Below are 27688 nucleotides of genomic sequence, written 5' to 3' on the forward strand. Positions count from 1 at the left end.
GGGGCAGGGTTGGGGTGCGAGCGAGGAGCCGCGCGGGCACTCCCGGCGCGGGGCAACCACAGCGCTCAGGTAAGGGCGCGACGAAGGGCGTGCGTCTGCGGGCGGGTGTCTGCGCTCCACGCTTAGCCAGTCCAGGTGGGCTCCCGCCTCCTCGGCTGCCGCGGTCCCCGCCCAGTTCTTGGTCCCCGCGGGAGTCATCCCCCGGCCGTCCGAGTCCCTCGTAAGACCCCCCCGGTCCCCGCGGGGCTCACAGCGTCGTCCTCCCTGCCTGGCTGCTAGCCGGCTCGGGTTCCGGGCAGCGCCCCGGGCCTGACCTGAGCCGTGGTGCCAGGGCCACGGGGCCCCAGCTAGCAGGAGAGACTGCCAGGAGGAGGTGACGCCGGCTGGTTAGGGCGGAAGGGCCCGACCCGGCATTCCAGGAGGTGGCCTTTTCGCATGGGAGCGGCATGGCAAATGCCTGGCGGCCGGAACAGGAGCTCGGGTCTGGGAAACTCCAGCGACTGAGTGTGTGCCTGGGCAGGGAAAGGAAGGGAAGCTGGGACATACGCGACAGCAGGGAGGGGTGCTTGTCTAGGACAAGAGGCTTGGAGCCATGGAGGGGCCGAGGAAGGGTGCAGCTGGGAGAGGCGAGCACGAGACTGAGGGATCAGGTGTGACAGTTCAGCGCCCCCTCCCTTGGGCAGTGCGTCTAGTCTCTCTACTCTCCCCCACTGGGCACCGGATAACGAAGGGGCTTCCACGGCAGCCCATGAAAAAGCCTCCACGGCAGCCCATGAAAAAGCCTCCACAGCAAGCAGAACTTCCCTGCCTGTTCAGACCAGGAAATACCAGAGTGAGTGAGTGTCATGACAAGGTGTGTCAGGGGCCTGAGGAGCCAGGCCTGGGAGAGGACAGGGGAGGCCCCAGTGACCCTGCCCGGGAGGGATCTAGCGTGGACAGAGGCCAGGAATGCAGAGGAGAGACCAGGTCTGGCTACTGGTTAGAGCACCACAGGGGCAGCCGCTGACTCACCTGGGCACGCCGTGACTGGCCAGTTCTGTCCTCACCCTGCCCCACCCCACTCCACCCCGTGGTGAGCATCAGGGCTGCCTGAGGACAGCTATGAGGCAGGGCCCTGCCAGGATCTTGCTGTGTGCCTCAGGTGAGTTGCCCACCCTCTCTGAGCCATCTAGCTAGGTGAACCTGGTGGGCTGGAGCCAGAAGTCTGGGTCTGAGCCCTGCACAAGTTCTACAGATAGGGTCTCTGGATCCTCCCATTGTTCCTGGGCCTCAGTTTCCCCATCTGTACATTGGGCACAGCCTGCCACTAAGGAACCTTTGAACTGGAGGGAGGGAGAGGGTGAGGAAGCCATGCCCTTGACTGGGTGGGGGAAGGTTAGGGATGGGACAGGGCTTGGGGAGGGGGGTACTCCTGCAGGATCCTCCTCATATTAAGGTTCAGCACCTCCTCCTCCTGCCCTGCAAACGCGCACACTCATGCACATTCACGCTGCCTCACCCCTGCACTTACACTCTCCTCATCACTTCCAGGATGAAGCCCCAGGCTCCCTAGCCTGGGAGCTGGGCCCCTCAGGGTCACCTAACCAGAATCCCAGCTTCCACTGCAGCCTTCCCCCAACCCACTGCCTTGCCAGCCATGCTTAACTTCTGCCCGTTCCTCTGGGTGGTGTGACTCAGTTTCCCAGGGTTATAGATCCCTTTGGGGCCACAGATGTGGAAGACTCCCAGATTAACATTTGCCAACTTGAGTCTGGAGGACTCATCCCAGTGGTCGTAGGCTGCTTTGTGGGGTGGAGAGTCTAAAGACCAGATCCCCACACCCAGAGAAGCCCCCTTCCACCTGTTTGTCCTTTTGAGGAGAGACTTAAGTAGTTTGAAAAGCTGTGATCTGCTTTGGCTGGGTGCAGTGGCTCACACCTGTAATCCCAGCACTTTGGGAGGCCAAGATAGGATGATCACTTGAGGCTAGGAGTTCGAGACCAGCTCGTCAACATAGTGAGATCCCATCTCTAAAAAAAACAAACAAAACAAAACAAAAAAAATAGAAAGAAATACAAATAAAAAGAAAAAAATGCTATGATCTGGTTGAACCCTCATTTCGTAGAGGGGTGGCTGAGGTACAGAGAGGATGAAGGCTGTGGATAAGTTGAGGCATGTCCAGGGCTGAGCAGCCAGGTGAGGGCTGCTCCTGGGGGAGCAGCTGAGACTGGGCAGTGGGGACGAGGGACAGGAAGCCTGAGGAGGAGAGGCGATCTCCAAGGTCAGAGAGCTCCTTGCCAATGTATGGTGTCGGCTGGGGTCGTGGTGCTGGCCTCCCGGAGAGTGTAGGGATGTTGGTGTTCAAGTCTGCCTAGCAGCGAGTTATTTACTGCAGTATCTTTTCAACTTGCACTGATCTGGTTCCTAGTCTGCATCTCCCATCCTAGCCTTACCCTTTCTTCCACTTCCCCAACCAGCCTTGGATATCCTCACCTCTTAGCTTAGACCCCAGCTGACTGCCAGCTGAGGGTGGAAAGGTCACCCCCAAAGGGCCTTTCCATTCCAGCAGTTTCAGGAGACGTGGGTGAGAGTTAGGTGGGCCTGGCTGCACCCCTATTCCCTTGGCTGGGCTTTCCTGGTCTGCCTGAGCTGACCTGGAGCCCCCTGTGTCCTGGGGGCCTGGGTCTGTCTCAGGGGCCCACAGAGGGAGAAGAAGTTGCAGCACAGAAGCTGCAGCTGGGTGTCCGGTGGCTTCCCCTTCCTGCCTCTCCCTCTGCAGCCTCACCCTCTCGAAGCAGCAGTAGCAGGAAAGGTGGGGCAGGAATGCCTGGCCTGGGCCTTTGGCCAGAGCTCTGAGGGACCCGCCCCGCTCCATTCCAGAGCCAATTCCCTGGGAGTTGTAGGCTCTGCCAAGGGCCTGGGATGCCCCCATGGCACTCTCGGGGCGGGGTGGAGAGGGGAGGGCTGAGACCCCTTCCCACTCACCCTTTTGGGTCTGCCTGTGTCACCTGCTCATCATTGGCCGCACTGATTATATCCCCTGCCCCACACAGGTTGGCTAACTCCAAAGCCTCAGCATGTCAGAGACAAGGAGAGAGACATTCTGCAGGTCTTGGGCTAAAAGACCCTCTAACTCTCCGCCCCAGATACCTGATCAGGTCATTTGGGCAGATGAGCATTGCCAAGTGAGAGTACCAGGGTCTAGTGGGGGAGGGCTTTGTTGGAGCAGAGGCTGTAGACTGGCTGTGGGGGTGGGTTTGAGCCCAGGCCTCTCTTCGCCCTTCCCTTTAGGCAGGACACCACATTCCCAGGTGATTCCTGCCTGATTGGGAATCACTCCAGGGTAGGAAATCTCAAGGCTCAAGCCCACCTGCCCACCCAAAGGGCCCCCACCCATCCAGCAGGCACCCCGAAGGGGTGGATGGTTGTGATCAGTGATCCCTCTGTCTGGTTGGGGGACCATGGAGGGTCCAGGCTCCCATCCACATTGAACTCTCTCTCACTGCCTGGCACCATCTCCTCTGCAACTGTCATACGTTTATTTCCCCAAATGTGACTTTGGATCCCATCATTACCTTGCTCTAAAGTCCCCCATGGCTGTCCATGGCTGACTGAGGCACAGTGAAGCTGTGGTCCTTTGGGGTGCTGCTTAGTGGGCTGCCCTCAGAGGCTGGGCTCTCACACCTATGAGCCTTTACTCTCAGGGTTCCCCCACTTGCCTGCTGGGTCCTCTCTTCCTTTTCATTTCTTGCCCATCCTTCGCGGCTCTAGCAGGAGGCCTCCAGACTCCCCCATACCTCCAAAACTCTCCTTGCTCACACAGCCCTGTTGGGTGACAGGGAGTCCCGAACCATGGGCTAGAGGACAAAGCTGGGATCCTCTGACAGCATGGCCCTGTTTATAGAGACTGCAGAATCCCTGAGGGGAGACTTGATGGAAAGGGGGCTAAGACCAGGGCACCTCTAAGACTACCCTGGGCACTTGGGATCCATGGTGGATATTTGAGCAGAGGAATGAGCAGGCCAAACTGGGCTTAAAGAACATCTACCCTTTGGGGAAGAAAGGGTTGCTTCCCTTGGCAGCTCTGAGCTCTCTCTCTCCTTCAAGGACCCCTCAGCTGGGCCCAGGCAGGGAGCAGGGCAGGGGTCAGTGCCCATTCCAGGAACTCCCCTTTGAGGCGATCTGGGCTCACTGCTCAGTTCTGATGTGGGTGGTCACGGACCTTGCTTCTGGGCACCCTGCCTGAGAGGATGGGACTGGCCTTACTCCTGCCTGTGCTATCTAGCTGTAACCTGTGCCTACCTAGGAGGCCCTGAGTCCGGCACCCGGCCATGTGCAACCCTGAGGAGGCAGCTCTGCTGCGGCTGGAGGAGGTCTTCTCAGCCACCCTAGCCCGTGTCAACAGCCTTGTCCTCCAGCCCCTGCTCCCAGCCGGTGAGTCTAGGCTTTTTAGTGGGGAGGGAAGGGTACCGAGGAATGATCCCAGGGACAGGAGTCCTATCTTGTTGGACTCGCTGAGCCACAGCTTTCTCAACCTCAAATAGGAGTGGTGACACCTGGTATCAGCATCTTCTGATGCAGGTGGTACGATCTTGGCTCACTGCAACCTCCGCCTCTCAGGTTCAAGTGATTCTTGTGCCTCAGCCTTCTGAGTAGCTGGGATTACAGGTGCCTGCCACCACGCCTGGCTAATTTTCATATTTTTAGTAGAGATAGGGGTTTCACCATGTTGGCCAGGCTGGTCTCAGGGTCCTGACCTCAAGTGATCCGCCTGCCTTGGCCTCCCAAAGTGCTGGGATTATAGGCATGAGCCACTGCGCCAGGACCGACTGCTCCTTTCTTAAAGGAACCCTGAGGGGTCAGGCCATGAACCTACCTGTAGCCCAGACCAGGCTGTGAAAAGAGATGGAATTCCTCCTTTCCCAGGGTGAAAGACTGGAGACTGCCCTTTGCTTGAATTTTCATCTTGCTCCCACCTAGGACACCTAATGGTGCCGGGAGGGGAGCAAGACTGACTGGAACAGGATGCCTAGGTTTTACTTCCAGTTTAAGTCTCACTTGTGAGGCCTTGGACAGGTGCCTCTGTGCATCTGTGAAATGGCAGAGGACTGTGTGACCCTGTGGACTCCACATTCTGGATCTGAGGAGTCCAGGATGAGGAAGCCCAGAGCCAGGGGGGATTTCGTGTATGTACTTAGTTCCCTGAGGCTGTCAGGGTTGTCCCTGTTTAGTGAGGAGGTGGGTGTGTACTCCTATTTCCTCCTCGAGGATGCTGCCCGCTGCTCCAGCCTGCCCTTCCCCCGCTCAGCTCCAGGGTTCACCAATTCTGTCCTGCGGATCCCAGGGATGCAGACCCTGCTGCAGCTCCAGGGCTGGCCGGTGCTGGTGGCCCTGGTGTGAACACCTGGGGCCTCTGCATGTTCCCTGGGAGATAGAGCCCACGTCCTCCACTCACAGTGTGACTGTGTTCCTGCCCCAGCCCCAGAGCCCTCGGATCCCTGGGGCAGAGAGTGCCTGCGGCTCTTGCAACAGCTGCACAAGAGCTCCCAGCAACTCTGGGAGGTGACGGAGGAAAGTCTGCACTCACTGCAGGAGAGGCTGCGTCACCCGGACTCCACCAGTCTGGAGTCCCTGCTGCTGCTGAGAGGTGCTGACCGTGTACTGCAGGCCCACATAGAGTAAGACCACTGGAGGTGGGGCTGGGGCTCAGCCCTGGTGTCAGAGTGACACCTGGCATTAAGGTTCACATGGGGTTGGGGCTCACATGGGTCAGGTTTCAGGCAAAGGTTTGGGCTCGGTCCATGGTTGGTGCTCACCTGGGGTCAGCGTCACCTGGGCTTGGGTGTTCGCCTGACAGCAGGCTCAGACACTCCAGACCTGAGGCTTGGGGCCTCCCAGGGAAAAGAGACTGTATGTCAGAATTGTCTTGTTGGCCCAGGAGTTGAGGTCTCCAGTGCCCAGAGCCAGGCCACTGTCTGGGCCCTCAGGGCTGCAGCTGATTAGTGGGTGGGATCTGGGGATCCCAGGGACCAGGGGCTTAGGTCTGGGGCTGAGGACTGGGTTTGCAGGGTGTCCCCTGTGCTGCCTGCAGGTACATCGAGTCCTACACAAGCTGCATGGTGGTGCAGGCCTTCCAGAAGGCAGCAAAGAGGAGAAGGTGAGCACAGGGCTGGTGCACTGGCCCCCGACAGGGTGGGAGTGCCTGAGTGAGGGTGGGGTTGGGGAAGTCCCCTCTCCGGAGCAGCGGGTGTCACAGCCCACAACTCATCCTGGAGGACCCCTGGCTCTACAAGTCTGCACTGATCCACACTGGAAGAGAAAGAGGGAAGGTCCAGTGAGGCCAGGAACAGAATCCAGACCCACTCTAGCTGGGCTGGCCTTGGGGCAGGGAAGGTGGGGAATCCCTTCAGGGTGGATGGGTGTGATCAGCAGTCCCTTCACACTCTGAGATATTGCTCCTAAACCTGTGAGGGTAACTCAGGTACCGTGTTGATCTGATAGGGTAGAGGTTTTCGGCCTGGGGCTGGCCCTGGGATCTGGGGGGATTAGCTGGGGCAGGGAGGTGGCGGTGTGGGTGCAGGAATGGAGAAAGGGGTGAAGGTGGTATGTGGCCCTCTCTACACGCAGAGAGTACTGGCGGGGCCAGCGGAAGGCGCTGAGGCAGCTGCTGTCAGGTGTGAGCTCAGAGGGCTCGGTGGGCGCATCGCTGGGCCAGGCCCTCCACCAGCCACTCGCCCATCACGTGCAACAGTACGTGCTCCTCCTGCTGAGCCTCGGGGACACCATTGGGGAGGTGGGTACCAGGGGCAGCAGCATGTGGGGAAGCCGAGGGAAGGGAGGGATAGGGCCCAGACTCAGGGGGCTCAGCCTATACTCAGGAACCCTAGTACAAGAAGGACTCAGCCATGCCGAGGGGTGGGAGAGGGTTGAGGGAGTCACAGCCCTGTTCTGGGGTTTCCAAGGGACATGGGGGACATGGTCCAGCCCTGAGGAGGGGGTCCGAAGACACGGTTCTGTCCTAGGGAATCTTAGTGGGTGACAGCACTGCCCTTCCCTGCGGTGTCTGAGGCACGTGGCCCTGCCCTGGTAGAGCCAGCAGAGACCCAGAGAGCAGGGACAGAATCACGTCCTGGGACTGAGGACACGTGGGCCCAGGGCCAAGCTGGGGAAGCACCTTCATATTCCACCCCCTGCCCCACCAGCAGAAGAGGAGCTGTCAGGGAGAAAAGGGCAAAGTCTGTCCTAGATTCAGGCCTCCCCACCAGCCGGGACCAGGACTGGGCTAGGGAAGATTCCAATAAGCTCTCCTCTCACTGGCTGCCCTGTCCCCCTTCAGCGTCACCCAACCCGGGAGCTGGTGGTGAACGCAGTCACCCTCTTTGGGAACCTGCAGTCCTTCATGAAGCAGGCGTTGGACCAGGCTGCGGCCACACAGGCTCTCTGGCACACCTTGAGAGGCCGGCCGAGGGTGAGTTGGGGGCCTGAGGGGCAGTTAGGGAGGGGGTTCCACGTTGGGCATGGAGCTGTTGGGGGGCTTAAGCTGCTTGCTGTATTCTCCAGGCCTCAGTTTCCTTATATGGAAGGGGGAGTGATGGCTGAAGCAGGTGGTCGTAAGGTCCCTCTGTCCAGCCATTCTTATCTGTCTGCTGAGCACGTCCTGGGCCAGGCCCTGACCTGGCCTAGGGAAGAGGCAATCAGCAGAACCGGTCCTCTCCCCTGGGGATGTCGCTGATCACACCCTTGCGTCACTGCCCCCCATGGCATGGACTGCCCCTGCAGGGAGGAGAGTCCCTGTGCCCTGAGGTTTGGACCTGGTGTGGAGAATTAGGAGACTAGGTAGAGGAACGAGAATTGCGGAAGGGAGGCAGGGGTGGCCGAGTACTGGGAGAGGACTGATAGGGGCATAGCTGGGGCCATGGCACAGAGGTGTGGGAGGAGACACTGAAGCTTCAAGAGAGCCAGAAACGTATATCAGTTCATTTCTGCCCATCACTGACCCAGGGTCCACTCCAGGTCTCTGGAGGGGGCCTCTGGGAGGTGTCTGGGGTACAGGGGGAGGTGGCAGAGTGGCTGGCAGCTTGCAGGACAGAGGTGCCTAAGCCTTGTACTGTCCTCTTTGCCCCACCAGGATGTGCTCTGCACCCCTGCTCACAGACTACTTCAGGACAGCCAGGACGTACCCGTGACAGTCGCACCGCTTCGGGCTGAGCGTGTGCTACTCTTTGATGATGCCCTCGTCCTGCTGCAGGTTGGGGTGGGGCTGACCCGAGGTCTTGGGGCCACAGTAGGGTTCCGGGGTCTGGTTGGAAAAGGAGCAGTAAAGGGGCATGCTGCTGGGACTGAGAAAGTGGGCTTGGAGGGATGGTCATGGACAGCAAGGCATTGCGTTGGGGAGGGGCGGTCCACTGGAGCTGTCCCCAGAGGAGCATGGGCTGAGGGGAAGGGCTGTCCAAGGCTTGTCCCGGCTTCAGCCCTTCCCAGCTGGTGTCCTTGGTTACATGTCTTCACCTTCGTTTTCCCATCTGGAATGTGGGGGTCATTGTGAGTGAGTTTGTTCTACAGTAAACACCAGACAACTCTTAGTTCCCATTGTACTCAAATGAGACAGGAACCCCAGACAGAAAGTTATGGGTGACTAAGGAGGACTGGATGAGAAGACTTCTAGAGAAAAGTACCCCACAGGAGCCGTGCCTGGGCTTTCAGCACTGTGGAAGTCAGAAGGGAGCCAGGCCTGAGGCTGGGAGTTGTTACATGGCCAGTCACCAACTGTGGTCCTTCCCCCCTGAAATCACGTTGTCCTGGTGAGGTCCACAGCACTGTCTTCTCTACCCCTTAGAAGGTTGGCCTGGAGCCCCCTTGCAGACAGGTGGCAGGGGCCCGGCAGGAAGCTGCTGCCCAGCCTAGACCTGTGTCCCCTGAAGCCTGATTTTGGGATTGGTTCTGATTTAGTTTGAATTCCCCTCCACTCCCAACTTCACACTCCACTCCAGGTATACTGATGAGCTACTGTCCGTTCCCTGTGCTAACCCTCTCCCGCCGCTGGACCTTTGCACATGCTGTTGTGTCCCGTGGGCCATCTCTTGTCCATGGCCTGCGGCTGGCAAGCCCCTCCTCACCCCTCAGGCCTGGGTCTCCCACCTCCTCCCCGTTCTGGTATGGAGCAGTGATTGGCCTGACTGGGCTGGGCAGGAAGTTGCTACACAAAATCTTCCCATAGGAAGGGGCTTTATTTCTGGCTCTCAGAGCAGGATGGCATTCCAGGTAGAAGGAATAGCACGAGCAAAGGTTCACAGTGAGAAGAGGTTGGGGCAAGCTCATGAAGGTGTGATTGTGGAGTGGCCGTGATGGCGTAGTGGTCTGTGAGGTCTTAAATGTTAGGCTCAGCAGTGTCCCAACCTCCAGGCAGTAGGAGCCATAGGGAGGTTTCCAGCAGGGGTTGACCAGGTCCCACCTTCATTTCCAGACTACTCTGGTGGCCACAGGGGGCTAGAGGCTGGTTCTGAGTTCTGGCCAAGCCCTGGAGTAGACGGGACATGGAGGAGCTGTCCCTGAGGTGGGGAGCAAGCCAGAGGGGAGGGGGACTCCGTCCTGGACATGCTGTGCAGAATAGCCTCGGTGGCCACGCAAGGTTGAGCTCAGGGCAAGCCTGGGCCAGAGGGTAGGTGAGCATCTCGCCTGGGCTCTGGATGACGCCTGTGTCCATCCTCTTCCAGGGCCACAACGTCCACACCTTTGATCTGAAGCTGGTGTGGGTGGATCCTGGGCAGGATGGGTGAGCAACCCCCTCGGCTGACAGCCCAGGCCTTCTTCCCTTTACCCCCATGACACCTGCCCACACCCTGGGACACTGGCTTGGGCCCCTCCACCCTCCTGGACAGAGCTGGGGCCTACTCGTCACCTCCGTCTGTCTAGGTGCGTGTTTCACCTCCTCACGCCTGAAGAAGAGTTCTCCTTTTGTGCCAAGGACTCCCAGGGCCAGGTGAGTGTGGGCGAGCTGTGAACTGCGGGAGCGGGGTCAGAGGACAGGGTAGGAAGAGGGCAGAAGTATGCAACCCTGCAGGGCTCCACAGGAGTGCCGGCGAGGGTCTGGCAGGCCTCTGGGGACCTGGTCAGAGTAAATCGGGGTCAGGCATTAGAATGCCAAAAAGAACAGGGTATTTTACTTTCTAAAGACAGAATTGGGTCCTGTGTTGATCCCTGCCCTGAGGTCTTGTTTGGCCCCTCTGGGCAGGCCCTGAAACTGCAGAGGAGGATCTCAGGTTGGGTGGAGGGCCCCAGAGAGTAGCAAGAAGCAGTTGAAGGGTCCCCCAGGTGACAAAACGGAGTAGGGGGTGGAGGGTGGAAGGGGTGGTACCTGGAGCTGCCCCAGAAGCCTTCTTGGAGGGAAAGTCTCCAGCAGCAGTGATCCCCTTCCCCATGTTCCCCCTCCCACCAGGCAGTCTGGCAGTGGAAGGTGACCCAGGCTGTTTGCCAAGCCCTGTGTGGGAAGAAGGACTTCCCCGTGCTGGGGGCTGGCCTGGAGCCCTCCCAGCCTCCCGCCTGCCGCTGCGCAGAGTATACCTTCCAGGCAGAGGGCCGGCTCTGCCAGGCCACCTACGAGGGCGAGTGGTGCAGGGGCCGGCCCCACGGCAAGTGAGTGGCTGGAGCTCTGGGTGGCAAGGTGGGACTCCTTGGGGGTCTGGGGGGCAGAGAGCAGCACACAAACCTAATTGTCCCAGGACATGTACCAGGAGCGGTTACTCTCTGTGGACAGTCAATTCTCAGAGTCCCTTTTAAGTCCTCTTGGACTGGGCCTGGCCCAGAGACAGTCTGTGCCAAATAAAGTCTTGATGGTGACACTAGAGGACAAGGGGCAGCAACCACGAGCTGGCCTTAGAGCCTGCAGGTGCCATTCCATTCTTAGGAGGGTGGGAGAATAATTCTCGCATCTGTACTTTTTTGTCTGGCGGTGGTGAAATGGCTTGCACACATTCTATCTCTGTTGGTCCTCATAAAGACGCTCTGTATGGAGTGCATTTACCCATTTCATAGGTACAGACACTGAGGCCTAATGATGGGCATGACCTGCCCAAGGTCTCAGGGCAAGTGATAGGGTGAGCCGGCTTCAATCACAGGTCTGTGTGACCCCACAGACGGGCAAGCCTTTATAGACCATGTGGCCCCACCCCATGCCACAGCTGGGAAAACAGACCCAGAGAGCAGAAGGGACTCACACAAGGCTACACTCTCAAGCACCTCCGCTAGTTTCTAATACCCTGCCTCCTTTCAGAAAGGGCTCGAGAAGACTTATGAACAAAAGGACAGAAAAAACACAGAAGTGGGGAGGAGGATGGTAGAAACCCCACTGACTAGCATTAAACTTGAACTTGATGCTTAGCTCTGAGCTTCCTGTTGGTCAAGGGAAAAAGGGAACCTAGATGTCTCCAGGGCTTTCCCTATGGGATGTGGTGAGTGTGCCCCATGAGGCTGCTGGTACAGTTCGGCCAGGAGTAGAAAAGGGCTAAAGGGGCTTTCTGCAGGGGATGTTTGGAGCTCAGACAAGAGGGCTGGGTGGGTGCAGGGAGCCCAGTCCAGGGCAAGAGGAAGGGAGGGCGTCTGAGAAAGTAGGTGGCTGAGGTTGCTGAGGGGTGGGTGGGCCTGAGGCTCGTGAACCTCTACTGTGTTCCAGGGGAACCCTGAAATGGCCGGATGGGCGGAATCACGTGGGGAATTTCTGCCAGGGCCTGGAGCATGGGTAAGGCTGGCTGGGGCTGCTGCTGGGAGGTGTGTGATGGGCACGGAGTGCTTTCCTCCCCTGCTGTGGTCGCCAGCCCGGCCCCATCCTGAATTCCCAAACCTCAAGCAGGAACTTAGAGACAATTTGGTCCAGTCCCCCGCACTGTACCAAAGGGGAACCGGGGGCCTGAAGAGGGGGCCCGTCTCAGCTCGAGGTCACGGAGGGAGTGGTACAGGCCAAAAGGTGCTCCATGTTGCACGGGGGCCAGGCTGGAGGGAGGGGTCCTGAGAGGGGCCCATTGAAGAATAGGAAGGCTGAGGGCCTCTGAGAATCTCCCTATTGTCCGGAAGGCTCCTTGCGGGCAGGGATACTCCTGGGTGGCATGGAGTAGGTGTGATGGACGTCTCAGGTCAGGGCTGATCCCCATCCCCGCAACCTTGCCCTCAGCTTCGGCATCCGCCTGCTGCCCCAGGCCTCTGAGGACAAGTTCGACTGTTACAAGTGCCACTGGCGAGAAGGCAGCATGTGTGGCTACGGCATCTGTGAGTAAGTGACCCTGGCTGGGAGGCTCGTGGGCTGGGCCCATCTTCTGGGCGGAGCTCCATGAGGCAGAGTTCATTGTTGATGGCCCTCCCCAGGTACAGCACCGACGAGGTGTACAAGGGCTACTTCCAGGAGGGCCTGCGGCACGGATTTGGGGTCCTTGAGAGTGGTCCGCAGGCCCCCCAGCCCTTCAGGTACACAGGCCACTGGGAGAGGGGCCAGAGGAGCGGCTATGGCATTGAGGAGGATGGTGACAGGTGAGCGCCCTACAGCCACCACTCCCAGGACGGAGGGGTGGACAGGGCCCTCACAGACCAGATTGTTGCAGGACACAGGCTCCTGTTTGTCCCCCAGTGTGTCTCTCTTAAGCCCCTCACTTCCCCTCCAGTCCCTCGGTTGCCGCGGAGGCTCAGGCTGAGGGAATCCTGGTCACGCTGACTGCAGGGTCACCCCCGCCCCTCACCCCTCCTCATGGTGTTGGAGAGGCATTTCTGACCCCCTGCTCTATCACGTCTAAAAACTGCAGCCCTTGCTGGCTCTCTGGGCTGTGTGATAAAGCCCTGGATCCTTGGCCTGGCAATCACGGCCTCGCCTGCTTCTCTGACCTCACCCCAGCTGTGTCTCCTGTGCACCCCTCCAGCCTTTCTGGACCACTGAAGTCCCCACGCATCCATCACATGCTCCTACCTGAATGGCTCTGCACCCACTCCTATTCCACCTGTCCTTCCTGCCACCTCCACAGAGAAGCCTCCCAGATGCCCTTCCCAGGCTGCCTCCCTCCCTTCTCCACTGTCTGTTCCTCTTGGGGGTCCTGACCTCTCTGGCACTGTGTCCGTTGAGTGGATTCAGGTGATGTCACTGCCCCTTATCTGCACTCCCTGCCGCCCTGTGCCAGCAGAGTGCCCAGGAGGTACATGGGAATGAGTCTGATCCAACTCTGGCCACATTCCTCTCCCTCCAGAGGTGAGCGCTACATTGGCATGTGGCAGGCTGGTCAGCGCCACGGCCCAGGGGTCATGGTCACCCAGGCAGGCGTCTGCTACCAGGGCACCTTCCAGGCGGACAAGACGGTGGTGAGTGGAGTGTGTCCTGGGCTATCCCTCTCTTTGCACCCCACTCCCGCTGGGGACCCTGAGGCTGAGCTGAGGCCTTTCAGGGAGGGATGGGAAAGGGGGTTGTGTTCCTGGGTGCTGGAGGAAGCCAGAACCTGGGCAGGAAGCCAGCTCTACCACCCATTTCCCCTGGCCCTGGCCAATCCCCGCTCTGCCTGACCTTGGTTTCCCCATCATCAACTCAGGTTAAGAATACTTACCATAGACTCAATAAACTAGCAAGAATGGAGCACTGACTCATGATGATGCATTAGCTGACATTCATAGAGTCCTAACTTGACACCTGGCTCTGGGCTAAACTCCCACCCTGATCTTGTGGGATCCTCCCAAGAGCCCTGCAGGTTGATGTCATTATTATCCCCAGTGTGTCCCTAGTGAATGACAAATGAGAGGTTCAGAGGGATCAGAGGACCTGCTCCATGTCCCCTTCACTGAGTGGCAGAGCTGACACTCACACCCTGGTCTGCTGAGCCTGGCCGCCGAGCCTGGGACTCCCATGTTTGCCTCACCCATACCCTTCCAGGTGCCTGGGGAATGTGGGGCTCTGGCCTGATGGCTGTTCTTGTTATTATGGTCTGTTGGTTTGTTTATGCTCTACTTCATTCTCGAAAGGATTGAAGGAGACCTTCGAGGAAAGAGGAAGACAAGGGGAAGAATAAGTACACAAAATAGATGTGGAAATAAGTTGAACACTAATTGTATCCCTTTCAGCTCTGAGCTTCCTAGCAGCCCATGGGGCAAGGGAGCCTGGTCAGCTCTGCCGTTCCCAGGGCCAGTGACAAGCAGGGAAGCAGGGATGTTTCAGAGAAAGCCCCACAATTCTTGAGCTCCCAAGGGCTTCCTGAAGAAGCCGCTGGGGTGACGAGCCAGGGCAGAGGGTGTCATTTGGGGAAATCCAGGGATGGAGTCCTTAGGGCAGGTGCTCAGCAGGCCAAAGGCTAGAGTCCCAATTAGGTACAGTCCTGTGGGGCGTGACGAGGCTCAGGGCCCCTCTCTCCATGCGTCAGGGCACACCTCCCTTCTTTGGCCATCTCTCTCCACCCAGAGTTTCCCGGCCCTTCCTCACCCGCCCTTTCTACCCTCCCTGGCTTCCTCTCCCCAAGGGCCCAGGCATCCTCCTCTCTGAAGACGACTCCCTGTATGAGGGCACCTTCACCAGGGACCTGACCCTCATGGGGAAGGTGAGGACCACCGAGGCCCCCTCCACACCCTGCCAAGGCCTTGGTTGGTGTCTGTAATCTCCCCACTTAGACTCAGGGCTGGGGGCAGGTAGGGGAGGGCCTGTCCCACCTCCCTTGGAGCCAAGGAGTGGGCACAGCGACTCCACCCTGCCACAGAGTTGCGATTGATTCTGGAGTGAGGTGAGAGGGGACCAGTGGCCTTGCCTGCTATCCAGAGGGTACCGGTGGTCTCTTGGCTGTGTCCCTCCGTACCCTCCTAGTTCAGAATACACGCCCTCCACCAGTACCAGTGCCTCGAGCAGCTGTCCCTGGAGGCACTGGCCTTCAGTGTGTGCCTCCCTGAGCTAACCCAGGAAAAGGCAATGTGTCCCCGCTGGGGCCTTTGGAAATGTAGGGGCTGTTTTGGTTTCATAATGACTGGAGCAAAGGGGTGGAGACCGGGTTGCTATGAATGGGACAGCCGCATGTGGCAAGACACCGCCCTCCTCCGGCATTGCCTGTCCCTGGGCTTACCCCCACCCCAGCCCCTCAGTGGTGGTCTCCCCACTCTTGCCTGTGAGTCCCTTCTCCATCTCGCTCCTCTTCCTACCTCAGAGGCGAGCGAGCCCCTGAGACGTGGGCACAGCTGTTGGTAGGGGGCTCTGGCAGGCGTAGAGGATTATGAACCCCTCAGCATGGAGCAGCTTGAATAGATGGCAGGAAGCTCACTCATCAGTACTTAGCCTCTCTGACACTGATGGACAGGCATGTGGCCTGTCACGATTGGCTGGAAGGGTAACTGGGCAGACAGACATCCCTGCTCCTTCTCCTGGCTCCCAGGGCAAGGTCACCTTCCCCAATGGCTTCACCCTGGAGGGCTCGTTTGGCAGTGGGGCAGGGAGAGGACTGCACACACAGGGTGTGCTGGACACGGCTGCCCTCCCACCAGACCCGAGCAGCACCTGCAAGAGGTGAGTGCCTGGCCCCTCTGGCTCTGGGCCTATCTGGAGATGTGTCTGTGTTTCCACCCCAAGGACTCAGGTCTCATCAGAGGGGCCCTTTTGCACCCACCTCTTAGCACTCTAGAGAGTTCAGAGAGTCCAGGGTGTACAACTCCAGTCAGAGACTCTTGGAATCAGGGGCTGCGTGGATATAATGAGGTACACCACAAAACTGGAGAGAAATATTATTTGTAGGCTTTGCTTAGGTCCTGCTTTTTTTTTTTTTTTTTTTTTGTCTCGAAAGGATACAATACGGTTTACAAACCAAACATACAGGAAAAAAAAAAATAGAAAATAAGAGCATGTGTTAACCTTAAAACAAAGGGATAGGCAGACATGTCCTACAGCATTTACAACTGATCGTTAAGCCTGGCTCTGAGTTTCCTGGCAGTCAAGGTAAAGAAGGAAACTGGCTAAGTGGAATCACAGTCATTATCAAGGAGTATTTCAGGGGAGGATAGACTTCTTTTCCTGTAGGGACAGAGCTCCTCCTTGGAAAACAGTTGCTCTTGTTGCGTCTGTTGAGGAAGACTCAGTATTGCACAGAGGAAGGAATCTGTGTGAGTGGCAGTTCTAATGGGAAGTGGTCCCAGGCAGCATTTCAGATGTAGGGAGGGAGTACAGTTGACTACTTGGCCTGCTGTCTCTGCATGCTGCTTCTCCCTGACAGCAGGAGCTGGGAGTGGACAGCAATCCCTAGGGGCGGGCCCCGGCCTGGATGTGGGTGTGGGCTGCATGTAGCCTACGAGCATGACACTGGAGTGCAGGGCTCCGTTAGACACTCACAGCCAGGCCCCCAGCCTGTTGGCCAAGGTGGGATCAACTGCAGGAAGGAACCAGCTGTAAGGGAGGGCAGAGGGGTATGTCTTGGAGGGGAATCCCAGACTTTGGGCACTGGTCTCTCTTGGGCCAAGACCCACTCTCTGGCTTGGCCTCCAGATCTGCCCACCTTTCTGTCTCCACCTTTCCAGGATTCCATATGCTTCTGTCTGTCTTCTCATCGCAGGGTAGATTCTCTGTCCCTTTCTCTGCTGCTCTTCCTCCTGGAGCCGTGGAGGTCAGCCCCCTCTGCATGGTTCAATCCATCCACCCTTCTTGGGGCTTGATCCTGGGCCAGGCTGGTACCCCCACCCCTCCAAGGGCCTGGGCAGGGTCCTGCCTACCTCAGCTCCATCTCTCCCTGCCCCATCACCCACCCTCCATCCCCATCGCAGGCAGCTGGGTGTGGGTGCCTTCCCCGTGGAAAGCCGCTGGCAGGGAGTCTACAGCCCCTTCCGGGACTTTGTGTGTGCTGGCTGCCCCAGGGACCTGCAGGAGGCCCTGCTGGGCTTCGACGTGCAGAGTTCCAGGGAGCTGCGTAGGTCTCAGGATTACCTGTGCTGTGAGAGGTGAGGCCGGCTGTGTGCGCGTGCACAGGTTAGGGTGGGCTGGGGAGGGCTTCCTAGGGGGAGGGGGCTGGGCCCACGTGTGGGTGAGGGACGCTGTGCGTGGTGCCCAGGACCCACCCCGAGGACGGTGTGGGCAGTATAGAAGACATCCTGGAGGAGCTGCTGCAGCACCGGGAGCCCAAGGCCCTGCAGCTGTACCTCAGGAAGGTGAGAGCCCTGCCGGGGTGGCCAAGGGGGTGACATTCTCACTGTCCCTGGTGGGGAAGGTCTCCCATTTTTCATAGCAGGGTGCTGACTGAAGGGGACAGGCCTGTGGGTCCCTTGTCCTCGGAGGACCTCAGTGTTCCCGTGTATGAGATGGGAGAAGTGTTGGGAGGCTGGTGTGGGCATGCTGTGCTCCAGACCCCGGTGCTTAGTCTCTCTCTGTTGCCTACGCACTGGCCCAGGCTCTGAGCAACTCACTGCACCCCCTGGGAAAGCTGCTCCGGACACTGATGCTGACCTTCCAGGCTACCTACGCAGGTGTCGGGGCCAACAAGCACCTGCAGGAGCTGGCCCAGGAGGAGGTGAAGCAGCATGCCCAGGAACTCTGGGCTGCCTACAGGTGAGCTCAGTGGCAAACGGGACACCTACTGCCCTGTGACACTAGTGTGCCCTTTCCAGGCATCAGTTCTGCCTTGCATTTGGGAGGAATGCCAAGTGTCTGATTCAGCAACGAACCAGAGGCTTGGTCAGTGTGCCGCTGCTGAGCAAAAGGGTTAGAGGGTGGGGAGGTGAGAGCAAAGGCCCAGCTGCAGCCCTTAGCTAGAGTGCAAGACCCAACCAGGCCCTGGGCTGACTCTGACCCCAGGGGCACTCTCACCCCACTGTAGGCTGAGCTTGGCCCTGGACTCGGAACACACCTGCAGTCCCAGGCTGGGCTGTGACCCCATGAAACACTGCAAATAGAAGCCTTAGATGCTATAGTTCCTTCTGCTGCTGGATTCTCAGGCTAACATCCTGGAGCTCCAACCTTCTAACTTCTGTGGTTTGAGAGGATGAACGCTGCAGGCCATGTCTACAGTTCTGAGAGGCCACCTGCTCTTGCCTTTGTTGACTGGTGGTGGAGCTCCAGTTCTGTGGGAAGTGGCAGCCACACCATTTCTCTCTCATTGACTCGCAGGGGTCTGCTGCGAGTTGCCTTGGAGCGCAAGGGCCAGGTCCTGGAGGAGGATGAAGACACAGAGACAAGGTGACTGGTGCAGGTCTCCTTGGGGCCTGCCGAGTCCAGGGAGGCCTCATGCGTCTGCTCCTAGGACCTCCCTTGGGTAAAGAGGTGCTTCTGGGGAAGTGCTGGGCATTCACTCTATTGACCAAGCATTGTGCATTGATCGTTTGTGGATTAGAATGACCCATGACCTCTGTTCTGTGAGGAACCAGGGAGGGGGCACTGCTACAATGCATTGAATGCATTTTTGTTCTAAATGTATGATCCCAATCTCATCTTTCGCATGCCGAAGGTGAGTAGCTCCCCGAGGCACCCTCCTCTTCCTGCACACAGATGGGGAAACTGAGGGCTGGTAGGGATGAGCCTGAGGTTATACAGGAGTTAGGTGAGTCATGAAATCTGTCTCCCCCAGTCTCTGGAGCAAACCTTATAATTTGCCTTTAGATTCCAGACCTGAAAGTGTTCCTGATCAGAGAGGCCTTCCTGTCACTGCATTGCAGGAGGCAAGGGAAATAGGGTTAGACATTAGGGAGAACTCCCCGCCCAGAGTCCTAGCACAGCAAACCAGGAGGTGGAACTGAATCAGCCTGTAATGGCTGCTGAGAGCTTGGCTGCAAGTTGCTGGTCCATCTGGGGCCCTGGTTTTGCTTTCAGTCAAATGGGGATCCAACTCCTGCCCCACCTGCCATCTTGGTGGTCAAAGTCAAAGGAGGGAATGAAGTTATGAATTGAATTGGGCAAATGATGACTGAGAACAGGCTTGGAAAAAGTTTTCTGGGAGGAGGAGGCTGCAGGCCAGGACACTGTTTGTTGTGGAACTAGGAGCTCTTTGAGAGGAGACTCCAAGTAGTAATCCCAGACCCCACCTTGCTCATCCCAACCTGTTCCGGTCTCCCCATCAGGGACCTCCAGGTGCATGGATTGGTGCTGCCCCTCATGCTGCCCAGCTTCTACTCAGAGCTCTTCACGCTCTACTTGCTGCTTCATGAGCGGCAGGACAGCTTCTACAGCCAGGGCATCGCCAACTTGAGCCTCTTTCCCGATACCCAACTGCTTGAGTTCCTGGATGTGCAGAAGTAAGCCTTCCCTTCCCCCGTGCCATGTTAGCCAGGACTCAAACTCGACTCAGACTGTCTTCAGCCAAAAGGTGGGGCTGGGGTTGATAGGTTCATGTATCCACCAAGTTCTAAGCTTATGCATTCAGGTATGGCTGGATCTAGGTGTTCAACTGAATGACAGAGGGAAGCACCTTCCATTTCTCTCTGTTGGTCTTTCTCAGGCTCCACCTTGCGGTGACAAACACCATAAGCACCAACCGCTCAAGGTTCATACCCTCCCAGCTCCACTCCCAGAGTCCCCACAGGAGCTGGCATTGCCTTCCAACAGCTTCCTCAGAGCCCCTGAAGTCCCTCACTGGCTTGGCTTGGGTCTTGAGCCCACCCTTGAATGCCTGCCGTGATTGACCAGGCCTGCCTGAATATCCACTGCTGAGGCTGGGGCAAGATCACCTGCTCTGAGCAATTGGGCTGAGAGTAGGGGAGAGGAGGTCCCTCAGGGGAAAATGAGGACTGCTCTGGGTGCACGTCGGGAGGTGTTTACCACACCCCAGGGCCTCCCTTCCACCCTCAGTCTCCAAAATGTCCTTTCTCTTCAGTGTCCCATCTATCCATTGATGCCACAAGTGACCCCACTGTCCCCAGTAGAGGGCACAGGCACTGTCTCTGCTCCCATATCCAGGTCTCCTTTGTTACACAGGGATGGTGCTTCCCACCCACCCTGCAAATCCCTGTTTCTTCCTCTATCTTGGTGACTGACCAGCCACCAGCCTAGAGACCTGGCTGCCTGTGCTTCCCAAGCGTGCCCCGCCTCCCTCACCGCCTCAGTGTCGCTTCCTCACACCAGCCTCCAGCTCTGCTGCGTGAGGGCTGCATCCCCCTGCTCACAGCCCTGTGCTGGCTCAGCAGAGCCTCCTGGATGGAGTGCAGTCTCCTCACCCCTCCCTCTCTGCTGGTCACCATGACCTGGCTCATACAAGCCCCTGGGCCGCCCTCACCTCCCTGGAGCTTCTGGAGCTCTGCCTTCTCCAGGAATCCTTCTGTCCTCCCCATGACCTGGGCTGATCTTCCCCTTTCCAGGACCCAGATCTGCCGGGGGACACAGTGGCATAGGGAATTTGCCCTCTGACCTCAGACTCTGCCCCTTGTCGAGGCAGAGCCTCCTGTCTCACTTTTTCAATTTCAGGCACTTGTGGCCCCTCAAGGACCTCACGCTGACGAGCAATCAGGTGAGAGGAAGGCCAGAGCCCCAAGCCAGGGGCCCCCAGAGGTCCTGCAGGCTTTGAAGAGCCCTTTGCCTCATGATTGCTGGGCGGAGGCTGCAGGGGAGCTGGGGAGGGGCAGGGTGGGTTGGGAGGAGACACCGTCATTCTGACCTCCCAGTGTGGTGGAGGTAAGCTGTTGGCCTATAACCGCCAGGCTCAAACACAGGTTCTTACCTGGCTGTGTGACCGTGTGCAAGAGGCTCGTGCACCGTGCCTCAGTTGCCTCATCAGTAAAAGGGAGCCAACACTAGAACAACCTCAACATTCTTATTTTATTTATTTATTTATTTTTCGAGAAAAAGTCTCACTTTGTCGCCCAGGTTAGAGTGCAGTGGTGCGATCTCAGCTCCCTAAAACCTCCGCCTCCCGGGTTCAAGCGATTAACCTGCCTCAGCCTCCCAAGTAGCTGGGATTACAGGTGCCTGCCAAGCGCTCACTACCATGCCCAGCTAATTTTTATATTTTTAGTAGAGACGGGATTTCGTCATGTTGGCCAGGATGGTCTCAAACTCCTGACCTCAAGTGATCCGCCTGCCTTGGCCTCCCAAAGTGCTGGGATTACAGGCATGAGCCACCGTGCCTGGCCTTTATTTATTTATCTTTTGAGATGGAGTCTTGCTCTGTCGCCCAGGCTGGAGTGCAGTGGCTTGATCTCGGCTCACTGCAACCTCCGCTTCCCGGGTGGAAGTGATTGTCCTGCCTCAGCCTCCTGAGTAGCTGGGATTACAGGCACGTGCCACCACGCCCAGCTAATTTTTATATTTTTGGTAGAGACAGGATTTTACCATGTTGGCCAGGTTGGTCTCAAACTCCTGAACTCAGGTGATCCACCCGCCTTGGCCTCCCAAAGTGGTGGGATTACAGGCGTGAGCCACTGTGCTTGGCCAGAACCACCTCAAAATTGTTGTGAGGGTAAAGTGGGCACATGAGGCAGCTGTTCTCAAAATGTGCCTGCCAGGCTGGAAGCATCAGGATCATCTGGGAACCTGTTAGGAAAGCAGATTCTTGGACCCGCCTCAGACCTACGGAGTCAGAAACGCAGGGAGTGGGCCCGGGAACCTGTGTTTCACCAAAGCCCTTGGGTTTGAGAACCATCGACATAGGCACTCAGAAATGGGCGGCACCCAGTGGCCAGTGCCTGTTAGGATTATTATCTTCTTATCCATTTGGATCCTCCCAACCTCCTGGAGACTATTCACCCCGTTTTATGGTTGCACAAACTGAGGCCCATAGTGGAGCTGTGATTTGCCCTGGGTCACTCAGCCCTCAGGGTGGGGCTGCACTAAAGCCGGCAGTGAAGGGAAGGGTGGCCAGGGACTCAGGCCCAGCCCTGGGAAGGAGGGGATGTCAGAGCTGGGGGGTCATGGCCTCATCCAGCCCACTCCCTCCACCATGCAGAGGTACTCCCTGGTCAGGGACAAGTGTTTCCTGTCAGCCACCGAGTGCCTGCAGAAGATCATGTGAGTATGAGCCGTAGTGGGTTGGGGGTCCGGAGGCAGAGTGTGGGGTGCTCCTGGTTGGGACTGAACCAAAGGCCTTGACCTGGAGCCAGCTACCCTGCTGCAGGACCACGGTGGACCCACGGGAGAAGCTGGAGGTGCTGGAGAGGACATACGGGGAAATTGAGGACACGGTGTCGCGGGTGCTGGGCCAGGAGTACAAGCTGCCCATGGACGACCTGCTGCCGCTTCTCATCTACGTGGTGTCGCGTGCCCGGTGAGGCAGGCAGGAGCTGGGGGTGCAGGGCAGGGGCAGGGGCAGGGGCAGGGGCAGGGGCAGGGTCCCACCCCCCACCCCCCACCACGATATCTTCTGACACCTCTGAACCCCAGGGTTTATGGATGCAGCTTCTCTCCGTACAGATGGGGAAGCCAAGGCCCAGAAAAGGGAGGGTCCCAGCCAGGGTGCTGGGGTGCTAGAGGCAGAGTGAGGACCACACGCCATGTGTCCAGCCATCCAGGCCAGGGCTCCTTCCCCAGCTGCCTGTCCATGACAGCCCTCTTCTCCTTGTCTCCCTTGCTCTCTTGGTGGGGCGGTGTTCTCCAGAATTCAGCACCTGGGAGCCGAGATCCACCTGATCCGTGACATGATGGACCCCAACCACACAGGAGGCCTGTATGACTTCCTGCTCACGGCCCTGGAGGTGAGGGACAGGGGCTGTGGACCGAGGTGGAAATGCCCTGGCCCCTGGGGCAGACCTTTTCCCTTCCCAGACATCATAACACCATCGTGGGAGGGAGCTCCAATTCACAGCTCGTGTGTGACTCTGGGAAGGGTCCTCACAGTGTCCCTGATCCTGCTTTTATTAAAAGAGCCAGGGAGGGGTCCCACAGTGCATCCCAGCCCTGGGGACCCTGGGGCCATGATTGCTCCAGGCTGCATTCCCAAGCACAGTGGGAGAGGAAGGGCCCCATTTTCCTTGCAGATTGTGGCTGAGGGCTGAGTTGGAGACACGCCTCCTCTGGGTTGGGAGGTGGGTGCACACAGCTATTGGGCCCTGGATTCTGTGCATGTGGTTGGGATCAGGCAGGTCAACTGGCCTCAGCCTTGCCTCTCTCCCGCCAGTCCTGTTACGAGCACATCCAGAAAGAAGACATGAGGCTGCACCGCTTACCTGGCCACTGGCACTCCAGGGAGCTCTGGTAGCTTGGCCTTTCCTGGACAGACTGCAGAGCTGAGCAGGGCACTACCGGCCTGTCCCTCGTTACCCAAGGCAAAGGGCGGGACAGGCCCTCAGAAGCAGCTCTTGGAGGAGATGAGCATTTTGTTTTGCACAGGAAGATGCTGCTGCTGCCCTGACTGGGATGAGGGTGAGGGGTGACGGGTGTGGCCCTGGATGCGGTGATTTTCCCTTGTCCACTAGCCCATCTCCAATGACCCCTTAATCTGCAGCAGCTCACAGGCTGGGGGTGAGGAGCCCCTGGCTTCTCTTAGCCTGAGCCTTTCTCCCAAGTTTGGGAGCCTCTCTGGGCCTCAGTGCTGCCACATGTACAATGATGGAGTGAGTACGCTGTAAAGGACCTTCCATCCATTTTGCTGAATTCCAGAGTCCTTTTGGAAGACTGACTTTAGTCTGCTGGGCTGTACTGACCTCTGGCAGGCTCTAAGCCTCGCTGGGTATGCAGTCAACAGGATGGGCCTGGAGGTCCGTGAACTGCAGGCCACTTACCCATGACGTAAACGGTGGCACTGGAGCAAGCTGGGGCGGAGGGTGGGTAAACCCTCACTGCCAGCAGGCCCCAAGTGGCCTGTAAATCATTTGCCTGTGACGTCTGTGGGCCTGCGTGGGGACAGCAGGGGCACATGACGTCTGCCTGGGCCCTGACCAATAAACTCTCAGACCCAGGACCCGGGACCCTGCTGTAGTTGGGGAGCAGGAGTACCTTTGGGAGGGGAGGACTTTATTTAAACAGTGGTTCTAGTGTGGGACCAAGAGAGGCAGGAACTGGGTCTTGGGGCATTATTCCTGCTGGGCCTCAGTTTCTCTTCCCCACACAGTTTATCTTCCGTCACATTGTGCCGGGTGACGTGCATGGTCTCCCTCTGCCCTTGCAGGAGATGCATGATGACAGGCAGTGTGATGTGTTCTGAAAGGGTCCAGGGCAAAGCGTAGGGAGAGGGTGGATTTGTGCAGGGTGCAGCTCTGGAGAAGAAGCTGGATCACTCTTGGTCCCATTCCCTAGGCCCTGAGCAAGTCAGGCTCCTGGCTCTGGGTGTGGCTCCCCCAAATGAAGTACTGACTTCAGCCTGTGAGGGGAGGGTTGAGGGAGGCTCTGGAAAGCCCGGCCACACCTGAGTCCCTGGCAGTAGACTTGGGGCAGAGGGCAGCCGCAGAGTCCCAGAGATGATGTGGGCAATGGGCAGAGAGAGCCTTGGTGCCTCTCTTTGCCACCACCTCCCCAAGAAGGAGGGACAGCATTTCTCTGGCTGGTTCCACTAAATGTGCCAGCCCAAATGCAGGGCATGGGCTCTGGTTCTGCCAGGAGCCTGGGACACTCCCAGGAAGGGGGTGGAACTGAGGAAGCGCGAGGATATGCAGGGTGCACAGGGACTCATGCTTACCGGAATTGGGATTGGGGCAGCTCACTAGGATTCTATCCTTTCCAATCGACATCAGCCAGCTCTTGTCCCCTGACAAGTGAGGACAGCCTGACCCTGGCCTCAAATGCAGCCATCCCTGAGTTCATGCGATGCTGACAGGACCCCAGCACACTTCCCTGCCTCCTTTGAGATCTGTGAGCCTTTACTGCAGTTCAGATTCAACAAGGCCCTCTGCCCACCCTCTCACTAGGCCTCACCCAACACCAGTGGAACTGGAGCCTCTGGCTGGGCACAGTGGCTCACTTTGTGAGGCTGAGGCAGGAAGACTGCTGGAACCTGAGAGTTCAAGACCAGCCTGGGCAACATAGTGAGACCCTGTCTCTACAAATATAAAATAAAATAATTAGCTGGGTGTGTTGGTGTGTGCCTGTGGTCCCAGCTACTCGGGAGGCTGAGGTGGGAAGATCCGTGAGCCTGGAAGGTCAAGGTTGCAGTGAGCAGCAATCGCATCACTGCACTCAATCCTGGGTGACAAAATGAAACCCTGCCTCAAAAATAAAAATAAAAATAAAATAAATAAATAAATGAAAAAGAGCCTCTGGACAGAGCCTTAGGGGCTGCAGGGTTTTAAAAGGGTCCTGGAAGAGTCCAAGGGCAGAGAGGGCTATATCAGACCCTTACAACAAAACCCACAGAGCAGGCAGGCAGGCAGGAGTCCTTCCTGTAAATGAGCCTGACCACTGCAGTGAGTGCTTCATGTACAGAAGACCCGCCCAGTCCACATTCCAGGGGTGACCTCTCCCAGCTGCTGCAGGAGCCTCTGGCTGCCCAGAGAGCATGATGGCACCCAGTCTCTGGATGGCAGGGTTGGCCAGCAGGGACCCTAGCACCTCAGTGATCTCACTGATGTTCAGAGCAGCCTGGCAGGGCCCAGCTCCGGTCCCTCCACCATTCCAGTTCCCACCTCCTTCCCGGGATGAGGATTCGCTCTTCAGCCATGATCTTGAGGAAGTGGTAAGATTCTTCCTAATCAATCCCAAATGGCACTTCACAATCACCTGGGACAGAGTGGAGAGAGGCCCAGGGAGACACAGCCCATTCACGGACTCAGGCAGTTTCCTCTCCTGTAAGGGCTGAGTCCCAGGCTACAGTGGGACTCAAACACATTGGCCCTGCCCTCGGGGGCCAGGATGTGGGGCTGAGAATAACAGAAACTCAAGGGGCCAAAGGCCCTTTCAGTGAGCAGAAGTGTCCAGGTTGCACAGCCGGACCACCTGCTTATCCTAGACAGCAGCCCTGGCCCTGTACACCCGCCCCACCCCCAACTGCAGCCCTGCCCGGGCCTGCATGCAGTCAATCATACAACCTCTAGCCCTGCTTCCCCCAGGCCCACTACTCCCTTCACCAGTCAACCCCATCTGCCACCCCGTTCTGCCCTGCCCTCCTGCTCCTGCCCCTCTCACTCATCTCTTTTCCCGCAGAAATGACCTCCTCCAGTCCCACTGGGTCCTAGGCTGATCCATCCTTGCAGGCCTAGCTCATATGAAGCCCCTGTTCCCCTAGGAAGAAGCCTCCTCATTTCACAGCCCCTTTCCAGACCCAGGCCCATGTTTCATTGCTTTGGTGGGGGCTGTCTTGCCTCCAAAGTCCAACAATCCTCAATGGTGTCTGCTTCCCATCCTTTCCCCAGGCACAGTGCAGGCTGCCTTGCCAGGGGCCCGTGCTCCACAGCAGTTGGGGACGAGGACAGAACACAGGTTGACATGGGAGGGGTTGGACTCTGAAGAGCCTGACTCCCAGAGCAGGTCAGCATCTCAGACTGGCTGGAGAAGCATCTGTGCAAACAACCCCTCTGGTGTGTCCAGGATGGATGGGCCCCAGGGAAATGGAGCCCCGGGCAAACACAGGCCAGGAGTAGACAGAAAGTTGATGCTGATGCCTCAGGAGAAGGGGAAGAAAAGATGGACACCCTCTGTGCCTTGCTCCATAGTCACACAGGGCACCAGAGGCTCAGGCCTGGCCCTCCTGGGGCTGTGTGCCCACACCAGGCAGCCATGATGCCAGTGTGGCAGGACACCTCCAGGCACTGCCCTACTGCTTGGTGTGGAGCTCCAGCTGCAGGAAGGCCATGGAGTGGTGTGGCCAGGCCATAACCAGTGACCCAGAGGTAATGGTAGATGGAGAGGGCGTCCTGAAAGGGACCAGGGCACAGCATGGTCCCATGAAGTCCTCTGAAGGGACTGCTGACTTCTTTGTCAGCGAGCCTCCCCAGGGGCCTCCTGCATGGCAGCCCTGTTTCCTGTCTGGAGTATGGTCTGGAACAGCTACCCCACAGTGGGAGCTGGCAGGCATCCGAGGGACCCGAGTGCTGACCAAGCCTCTGTTTATTCACACCACCCCCGAGGAAGCTGGAGCCAGTGTGTGATCAGGGTGCTCACCGTGCATGCCCCTTGCCTGCTGCAGCTCCAGGAAAGGCTGGAGGGATGCTGAGGCCAGAGGGGTGACCAGGGGCTGCTGGAGAGGTGCTTAGTGTCACTGTGTGAGTGAAGCAGATGCTCACTAGTAGGGCCCTAAGGAGGGCCCCAGGACCTCAGCTGTCACCCTCCCAGAGGGACGGCTGACCACTGGGGCCCAGCAGGAGACAGGGGCTGCTCTCTTATGGGTGCCTGGGAAAGGATAAGGTGAGGGTCTGGGTTAAAGTCAGTGTGAGGGATAGAATTAGGGATTAGGGTTGAAGTCAGGGCCAGTGTCAAGTTGGATTTAGGGACTGGAGTGAGAGTGAAGGTCAAGGTCAAGCTCAGATCAGGTCCGGGCTTTTCTGGTTGGCTTTGTCAAGGGTTGTACAGACACGTACTGTAGTGTTTACTCTTGCTGTGGGCGAGAACCTGGGATGGGGTCCAGGCTGCCAGGTCTTGGTCTCTCTGGGACCTTGTCCAAGTCCTTTTCCTAACTGGGTCCTGTTTGTTGTCTGTAAGCAAAGGAGCTGCCCAGACACCCCTGTTCTGCCATCAGGAGCACCCTCTGCTGTGAAGGGCAGGCAAGAGATGCCGCTTGGGCTCTGGATGCGTTGAAGAGGACCCACGTGCGGGCTAAGCACTTTATGGACTTTATCTCAACTTCCTCATGACCAAATCCCCAGGAATCACAACCCAGGAAACCTAGGCCCTCAGGGGCAAGCAGAAGCACACACTCTGTCCTCGATAAACAGGGGGCTGAGTAGC

The 27688-nt window shown here is 58.0% G+C and overlaps 1 protein-coding gene across 2 annotated transcripts; it reads left to right on the forward strand.

Moving 5' to 3' along the window:
• ALS2CL (ALS2 C-terminal like) lies at positions 1–25059 on the forward strand. 2 transcript variants are annotated; one of them, XM_063636613.1, is made up of 27 exons: positions 1–69; positions 4286–4413; positions 5459–5657; positions 6071–6136; positions 6607–6772; positions 7316–7447; positions 8108–8227; positions 9693–9751; positions 9892–9958; positions 10415–10611; positions 11648–11713; positions 12143–12241; positions 12334–12495; positions 13200–13311; positions 14454–14531; positions 15351–15481; positions 16518–16568; positions 16726–16899; positions 17010–17106; positions 17346–17503; positions 18062–18130; positions 19009–19182; positions 20348–20390; positions 21825–21886; positions 21993–22142; positions 22473–22569; positions 22992–25059. In XM_063636613.1, exons 2-27 carry the CDS (start codon positions 4311–4313, stop codon positions 23070–23072), a joined length of 2913 nt encoding a protein of 970 aa, XP_063492683.1. In that variant the 5' UTR covers positions 1–69; positions 4286–4310; the 3' UTR covers positions 23073–25059. The 2 variants fall into 2 exon arrangements, with proteins under 2 accessions (XP_063492683.1, XP_055135759.1); XM_055279784.2 differs by lacking the exon at positions 16518–16568.
• The last annotated feature ends 2629 nt before the right edge of the window (positions 25060–27688 follow it).

This window comes from Symphalangus syndactylus, chromosome 1 (genome assembly GCF_028878055.3).
Source record: "Symphalangus syndactylus isolate Jambi chromosome 1, NHGRI_mSymSyn1-v2.1_pri, whole genome shotgun sequence".
Taxonomy (NCBI): Eukaryota; Metazoa; Chordata; class Mammalia; order Primates; family Hylobatidae; genus Symphalangus; species Symphalangus syndactylus.